Genomic DNA, 8,365 nt, shown 5'->3' on the forward strand with positions numbered 1-8,365 from the left:
AAAGCACGTGGCAATTGTTGAGTGATAGGTTTTGCTATCAGTTGATTATGATGAAGCTTACATTTGATAACCAAAAAAAGAGAATTGGGAAGAGAGGGTGAAAAGCTTAGAGTTTGCTGTTCCATGGTCTCTTTTTTTGTTAAAAAAAATAAAAGACCTGTTTTTTTTTTCCTTAATATGATTATTAATATACAAGAAAACCTAATTAATTAAGCTTTAGAAAGATTAGAAGAGAAAACCGTAAACAAAACGTAAACAACAAAAGGACTTCCAAGTTTCCAAGGCAACTCAAATAATCCATCTATAAAAAAATTTCTTTAAAATTAATTGCACAAGGAAAAAAAAGCAATCTTTTTTCCTCTTTCCGGCCTCTGTTTTTGAAAAAATTCCATGATGCCCTTATTTAGCTAAAGAATTTAATTGAATTTTGATCACTTCATGGATGGCTCCAATCAAAATGCTGGGTTTTATCCCGATTCCAGAGACTCAGAAAGCCAGGTTTTGGATTCTAGGGTTTCCTATTCGACCCCAAACGAGTATACCGGCTATAAGAACCCTAATTCTCTCACGGTAAGTCTTTCGAATTGTTTTTATTCATTGAATTAGTCTTAGAATCTTTGAATTGATGAGGTTTGGGATTTTGACTTTGATTTTGATTTTGTTTTCCTTCTTCCTTTTGAATGTTTTTAATTACTGATCTATTTTTTTCCCTTAGAATTCCAACTTTTGGGGGATATTTCTGATTTGGGTGTTTTTCCTTTTTATTTGATGGTTGTATATTTTCTATGTTAATAATAGGATGATAAGATGGGGCTTGAAAACTATGATAATGGGTTATCAGTGCCAACTAAAAGTATGGAAGAGTTGAATGATGAGGAAAAAGAATCGGTGACCGGCCCTCGGAAGCCGGGAAAATACTTCTTTTACGACTCCCCACTTGTTGAGGACACCGGTGTATGGATACCGGTCTCGGTTCCGCCTATGCTAGAAAGTGATCACAAAGAGTGGAGTAGAGGTTTTCATTCCAATGGTGGTTATTTCCCGGAAGGTGACATGGGATGGGACCAGTTTCTTGGGGAAGAAGACAAGGAGTTGACAATGTGGGATGTGATAGCGGAAATGGTTCTGGCTGCCCGTGGGAAAGTACACACTTTAACTTCCGGTGATCTTCAAAGACGTGGTATCTCGTGGCTTTTATCGAGTCATTTAATTGAGCAGGCTTGGCAAGAGATGGCGCAGACACTAACCGAATCAAATTTGGGGAACATGAAGGAAATTCTTGAAGTAGAACCGCCGAAGTGGTTGGCTGACAGTGCTGCTTCTGCTTGTATGCTGTGTGGTGTGAGGTTTCACCCGATCATGTGTTCTAGACACCATTGCAGGTTTTGTGGAGGAATTTTTTGTGGCGAATGTTCTAGAGGAAGGAGTTTAATGCCAGGAAAGTTTCGTGTTGCTGATCCACAACGTGTCTGCGATGTATGCTGCGTGCAACTCGAGTCTGTCCAACCATACTTGATGGACCACGTTAGTAGTGCTGCTCAGCTGCCAACTCATGACCTGACCGACTTGAGTACTTTGAGATCTTGGGTTAATTTCCCCTGGGGGCAGTCCATGGAACACGAAATCTATAAGGCAACAAATACAATTCGAAGTTATATCACTAAGGTAAGAAGTGAGCTTTAAGGTTTACATGTGAATGTGAAGAGCCTGTTATTCTTCTTGTTGGTAGTTTCTCCGGACTATCATGTCATGACTCCCTATTTGCAATGTCGGAGTGCTGAGTATAACAAAAAGAAACTATAAATTCTCACCTTTTTCCTTTTCATTGGCTAGGTTGCTTCTTTGAAACCCGAGAAATCAATTCCGGATGCCATTCTCCGAGAAGCAAAAGGCCTCGCAATAATATCTGTTGTGAAAGTTGGTGTCATGGTTATATATAATATTGGTACGGGACTTGTGATCTCTCGTAGAGAGGATGGCTCCTGGTCACCACCCTCTGCCATTTCTTCACTCGGTGTAGGGTGGGGAGCTCAGGTGAATACTTAAATCTTTGTTCTTTAACAACACATACAATAGGCGTTTCCTATTTGAAATTCGCATCCAACAAAGTCGAAAATGGCTGTATGTTGTGGGTGTTTGTTGCATGTTGGAGCATCTCTGTTACGTACTGTTGAACAATTCAAATGCAAACATTGCTTCAACTTTATTATTAAACAGCACAGAGCACGGGAATTCAATTGGGATTTGCCGACAATCAGATGCAATGGACCAATCTTGTAAAATTAGGTTATTTCCCATTTTGTTTCCTAACTATTAAGGGTTACATTTTGCAGGCTGGGGGTGAACTGACCGATTTTATTATAATCTTGAGAACAAATGATGCAGTGAAGACTTTTAGTAGCAATGCACATCTTTCTTTCGGAGCTGGTTTGAGTGCTGCTGTTGGTAGTGTAGGAAGGGCTGCAGAAGCTAATTTACGAGTCGGTGATGGTGGTTGTGCTGCTTGTTATACATATAGCTGCAGTAAAGGTAAATGGATCCATTTTAGTTGCGTATTTGTCTTAGTGGGACTGCCATTGTATCATGTTGACCAGTAACATGGTGTCTGTCGTCTACTCCTGGAAGGTCCCTGCTGCTCGCCATTATAACTGATATTCTATGTCTATGTTTGAATATGTAGGTGCTTTTTTTGGATGTTCTCTCGAAGGAAGTATCGTCACAACTCGCAGACGAGAGAATTCCCGATTCTATGGCAGCCAAACAATAACGGCATCAGATATACTTCTAGGGTCAATGTCTCAAGCACCCGCTGCTGCCATTCTCTACCATGCACTTTCTGATCTATACAGCACACTAAGTTGAATGCCGGAAGTCAGGTACCGAACTGATTAGCTTCAAGACTCAGTATGAAGAAGGATCCAATTCAACATGAATCTTTATGTACATTGTGTAAATTATATATATTTATGTCATCTTCCATACCATCATTCTTTACCTGTGTAAGATGCAGGTTCATATTGTTGAACAACGTTCAAATCATAAAAGAAAAGAAAGAACAAATATATTTGTTTAAATTATGTTGTTGGCTAATATATCCTTTTCCGATACGATGTCGGTGCATCACCGAGACTTCACCGTGGATGCTTTCCGTCCATCCACGGCCTATAAATTTTTTTGGAATTAAAATTTTAAAATTCGAAAATTAAATTAAAATACAAGATCTACGACATGCATACTGTAAAATCTACAAACGACTTAAAAAGAAAACACCGGACCGTTTTGGCGTTTGCAAAAAGGTAAAAGGAGAGCGTGATTATATTGTGCGGCTGCAGAGCAATAATTGACAAGGCAGCACCATAATTGCATTACCACTACCAAACCCTTTTTCTTTTCTATTTTACTTTTTCCTAATTACCATTCAACTCCAAGTCTGAATCCTGATTTCTCAGCAGCCAAATAAGTTGGAATGCAACATGAGGGTAATAGGGAAGGTAATGGAGTGGAAGGAGCCGGGATCCTTTTATCCATCTCTATCTCGGGTTTGTATTAAAAAGGGATAATATAATTTTTGGTCCCTGAATTTAGCAACTAGATCTGTTTTAGTACCTTTACTCTTTTTTTTAATCCATTTTGATCCTTGAACTTGGATCATGTCAAGATTTGATGATGTGATCAATGTTACTAGAACAAGACCGAATCGGCAGTCCGAGATTTAATCAATGTAACGGTTCGAACAAAGAGGTCGAACCGATTGACTCGAAAATTGCTTGAAATTGGTAAAAATCAAAAACTGATTAAATCAAGGATCAATAGTTTAATCTGTTCAATCACTAGTTCGATTATTAAAACACGGAATGCGATATCTAAGATTGTACCACATAATCACTTGAATATTTATATAAATTTTTAAATTTTCAAGTGATGAAATGGTACAATCTCAAAGTGTCACATCATCAAACTTTTATATTTTTTAAGTTTAAAGATCAAGATGGATCTAGTTATCAAGTTCAAGTGTCAAAGTGGACAAAAAAATACATATACCAAAATGAACCTAGTTACCGGGCCAAAATTTATATCATGCAAAGTTAAAAATATTCACGTATATGAATATTAGTTATATCAATTCAATAATTGTTCCACACAATTCCATACTAATGTATGATTTTCATATATTTATAAAATATATAACATATTCAAATATCTATGATTTTAATATTTATTTAGTATCTAAAATATTATAAAAAGAAAATAATATAAAATTTTGATTACTTTTTTAAAAAGAAAAAAATCTTCTTTGGTCAAACTATAGATAAAGTGCCCAAAGTATAGATAAAATTTTATTTTAGTCTTGACATTACTGATTTGATCAACGTAAATGCAGTGTGTAAAAAGAGGCAGAAACATGAAGGAAATGATGGGGTGCTGCTCTCCATGGACCATGACACCGTTTTTTGTTTTTCTCAAAACATCATCATATGATCAATTGATCTTGGCTTTGATTGCCCCCATACTGTTAAATTATATCGTCCTTAGTGTTGTAAACATGCAAGTATTTGAACTGGTAATCATTCACTTCCATGTTTGCTACTGTTTTCCACTTTTCTTTTACCCTATCAAACGGATATGGGAAATGATTGCATTGCTTGCTATCATCATTGTTCATTATATATACTCTATATTCAAACTCCATGGGAATAAAAAGGAAAAAGGTCATTTCATAAGCAAATATGTAAGAATTCAGACAGTCAAAAACCACTTTTTTCAATCAGAAAGCCACAATCATACAAATCAGCCAGTACCATTGTTGATGCTGTTTGCTAACTTGGAGAAGACGGAATATGAAAAATAGAGGAATGAAGTGCATGCACTTAAAAGAGGCAAATTCATAGGAATTAGAGCTATTCTCTTTTGCTTGAAAAGAGATTAATGGGGTTGGAGATTGGAATAGGTGCTTCTTCTAGTCATCGTACTAACTCGAAAATTTGTTGCCTGACCGAAACATAGAAATCTCAGATTTTGATTTGAAAATTTTTAACTTCCGATCTAAATGACGAAGCTTTAATGAAGTCCCATGGATAATTATATTCTCGCCCTCTTTCTGATAGTGTTTGCTTGATGTGATGCTCATTCTCTTTATGAAGCTCTATCTGTTCATGAAAACGAGTTTATTAGACAACTGAAGAAGTCTATGAAGGATTATGAAAAATGCATGGATTGATCCCGAATTACCTGGTTTTTGAATTTCCAAGTGTAAGTTCGAGATCATTAGCTACACATTCCTCGTGGATCTTTTCTCCTTCCCAAGGCTTCACTAACCCTGTCATGTTACTGCCAAAGGCAAACTCGGCAGCAATAGCATCAGACATGGGAACATCTGATGTTTGATCAACGCCTGCAGGAAAGGCGGGTGAGCATGTGCCACTCTGCCCTGGAGTCCACATTCGTGAACCTCCTCCTGATAAGGCCTCGTCTTTAAATCCAAACGGGTTTCGGGAGACAAGGCTAAACGTAGGAGATGTTGGCCCACTTTGGGGTATTTCAAGTCTGGAAAGCCAACCTGGATCAGGAAAAACCTGACGGCTTGGACTTGGTGGAGTGGATGCAGGCAGGTAAGAAAAGCGCTTCCCCGTGCAAGTTGGGCCAGCGTTCATTTCATCCCAATCACTTCTGGTTCGAGGAGTTCTGGAAGTTGGAGAGCTAAGTGGTGGAGTGACAGGAGCACTTATGGAACCACCTGCGATGAAGAGATGGTGAGCGAGCTTGGATGAAGCTGAAGATGAACCAGAAGAAAGGTTTTTGAGCCAAGGGATTAGGGAATTGGCATCAGCATTGCCATTGGCATTGGCCGTGTAATGGGATGAGGCTGGACTTGGGAAGGAAGATGAACCAGGGCTTGGGTGATATGATGAGCATGGACTAGCTGATGCAGAACCTCCCATTATGTCCATACGATCCACTGGTTTACATCCCTGCAGAAATGGAAAGACCAACACAAAATCACTGAAACAGCTCTACACGTTGGAGCAACAATAACAAAATACACATTTCCCTAAAGACCCTTTCCCTACTTTCTCATCTCCAATTATCATAGGTGAAAATTTTCATGGATCCATGAGCACTGTTCTTGCAAGAAGCTCATTGTCCCATAGAATATGGACCTCACCATTGGTATCCCCTATCCCATAGAATATGGACCTCACCATTGGTATCCCCTATCTTTAAGTATGAGCAAATTCATTTCATACACATAGTAGCTAACACACAAGCCACCAAGACAACGTGAAGTCATATTACCGAAAAAAAAAACCAAATTATTTTTTGGATAAGTAAAACACCCCAAATCGTTGCTCATGCTAATCTTCAAGTCCCTAAGTTCACACCATCTACTATGACTAACTTTGTCTCAACTACTTGGCTATAATAACAACGACTAGAAAAGAACAAGCAATGATTGATTATGAACATAAATCATTTTTATAAATAGAATCTAACTACCAGTCTTCATTTTGCCAAACATCACATGCGACATCTTTGTCTCTAGACCATTTCTGATGAAAAAAAAAAAGCATGATGGGACAACAAGGTCATTACAACCCGACAAAAACTTTGATATAAAGAGAAAACTATTGTCAAAGACAATGGCGTTAGACTGACTTGGATAGGATATGTTAACACAACACAAGCATAATGCACCATGCTAACACGCTAACTCTTCTAACATGTTTTCTTATAAGCTTAATTAATTAAATCCCAATCCCTACACGCTTTAGAAATCTCGTCACAAAAAGTAGAATCCAAGGATCACCTTTTTTTTCTCCTTCATTTTCTCGTAAAACTGATTAAAAAGCATTGCAGCACGCAAAGCCAATAATCCCGGGGATGCATACAATAAACGTGAAAGAGAATGACCAAAGTGACCTTACCTTTGAGAAGAAAAAGAGAAATAGAAAAGCATTTTTTTTATCATTATTAGCTGCATTAAAGCAAGCTGCAAAGCTTCAATCTAGGAGATGCATAGTGTCCTCTAAATGTCAAAATTACCCTTGCCTGAAATGCTACAGTAGAAAGCAAATGAATAAAACACCGGCTATTCTTTTGATGATCGACGAAGGGCATTATCGTCTTACTAACAAACAAGTTCTGGTTAAAGCTGCCTGGACAAATCTTCTTCGTCCTTTTGTCTTACCGAAGCCGAAACAGTAACATCAACAGAAAAAAAAAACGAATCTTTGATAAACCTTCGTGCTTTGTGCTTTCACTTTTTCTTAACCGACACCATCACAGTTTTAACAGACAACTTGCTACACCACGGCGTATTCTATCATTATTCGCTACCTTTATACTAACATACGCATAATCGCATGGAAAAAAAAAGTTGAATGGTTTCTGGAATTTGATTTGTTTACCTTTCTGTAAGTGGTGCCGTCTTCTTCGACGGTCCAACCGGCTTCGTTACAGAGTGCTTTCAAGACCTCGTTGTTGTCGCAGTGCTTCGGTAGCTTGTAGTTTCCGTACATTCGCAAACCCGCGAAGATCTTCGCCGCGATCGCCCTCCTCCTCCTTTCTCTCCGCTTGTTGTTCTCCCTCTCCTTCCACGTCGGCATTCTCGTCCCTGACGTCATGCTTCGATACCTTCCTCAAAGCAACGCCGGCAACTCGATTAACTTCACGGAATCCGGGAGTGTATATTTTCTCGAGAAACAAACGAAGAGATGAAAAAAGAAAAAAAAAACAAAAGGATTTGGCGGTCTTTTTAATAATATTTTTTCCAGTGTTTTTTTTGTCGTTTTGGTTTTTTTGGAGATGGAAGTGCTATTAAATGGAGGAAAAGTGTGAGCTATAAGGGAGAGTGTAATTGGGCATGAATGTTAGTTAAAATTACGAGAGAGCCACTTATTATATGCAATAGAAAAGATTTACCCAGGATCACGTGGGCAACACGTGTTTTTTTTGTATTTTCAACTTTAGATATTTTTCGGTCAATTGGCTGTTTATGTTATGTTTCATGTACTTTCCATAAAAACAGAAGTATAAGTTGTACTAAAAATTAATATCAATAAATTTAAAACGGTCGAGAGTTTGGATAATTATCCCAATAATTAAAAAAAAACTCAATATACCCTTTAAAAAATATCAATATTATATACAGACTTTAAATAATTTTATAATATTACACATTAATTTTAATTTAGTGCATTAAAATATTTTACTAATTTTAATTTTAGTTACATTTTCATATTTTACTAATTTCATTGTCTATGCGACACAATTTTTCATTAAATCATGTGTAAATTTCGACATGTTATTTTATTAGGTTAAAAATAAAAAATTAAATTTTTCACTTAAATTAAAAAAATAAACACGC

The 8,365-nt window shown here is 37.3% G+C and overlaps 2 protein-coding genes across 3 annotated transcripts; one reads left to right on the top strand and one right to left on the bottom strand.

The window, feature by feature from the left end:
* The first annotated feature begins 83 nt into the window (after positions 1–83).
* On the top strand, positions 84–3,074 carry LOC105777667 (hypothetical protein). The gene is made up of 5 exons (XM_012601032.2): positions 84–570; positions 799–1,665; positions 1,834–2,034; positions 2,334–2,529; positions 2,681–3,074. The coding sequence occupies exons 1-5, from the start codon at positions 439–441 to the stop codon at positions 2,860–2,862; spliced, it is 1,578 nt and encodes a 525-aa protein (XP_012456486.1). The 5' UTR covers positions 84–438; the 3' UTR covers positions 2,863–3,074.
* A 1,621-nt stretch (positions 3,075–4,695) lies between these two features.
* LOC105777900 (BES1/BZR1 homolog protein 4) lies at positions 4,696–7,799 on the bottom strand. Of its 2 annotated transcripts, XM_012601408.2 has the most exons (3): positions 7,407–7,799; positions 5,230–5,969; positions 4,696–5,147 (listed from the first exon to the last, which is right to left on the bottom strand). In XM_012601408.2, the coding sequence occupies exons 1-3, from the start codon at positions 7,620–7,622 to the stop codon at positions 5,144–5,146; spliced, it is 960 nt and encodes a 319-aa protein (XP_012456862.1). In that variant the 5' UTR covers positions 7,623–7,799; the 3' UTR covers positions 4,696–5,143. The 2 variants fall into 2 exon arrangements, with proteins under 2 accessions (XP_012456862.1, XP_012456863.1); XM_012601409.2 differs by lacking the exon at positions 4,696–5,147 and having other exon boundaries at positions 5,226–5,969.
* Positions 7,800–8,365: the final 566 nt, after the last annotated feature.

Source organism: Gossypium raimondii, chromosome 10 (assembly GCF_025698545.1).
Source record: "Gossypium raimondii isolate GPD5lz chromosome 10, ASM2569854v1, whole genome shotgun sequence".
In the NCBI taxonomy this organism is placed as follows: domain Eukaryota; kingdom Viridiplantae; phylum Streptophyta; class Magnoliopsida; order Malvales; family Malvaceae; genus Gossypium; species Gossypium raimondii.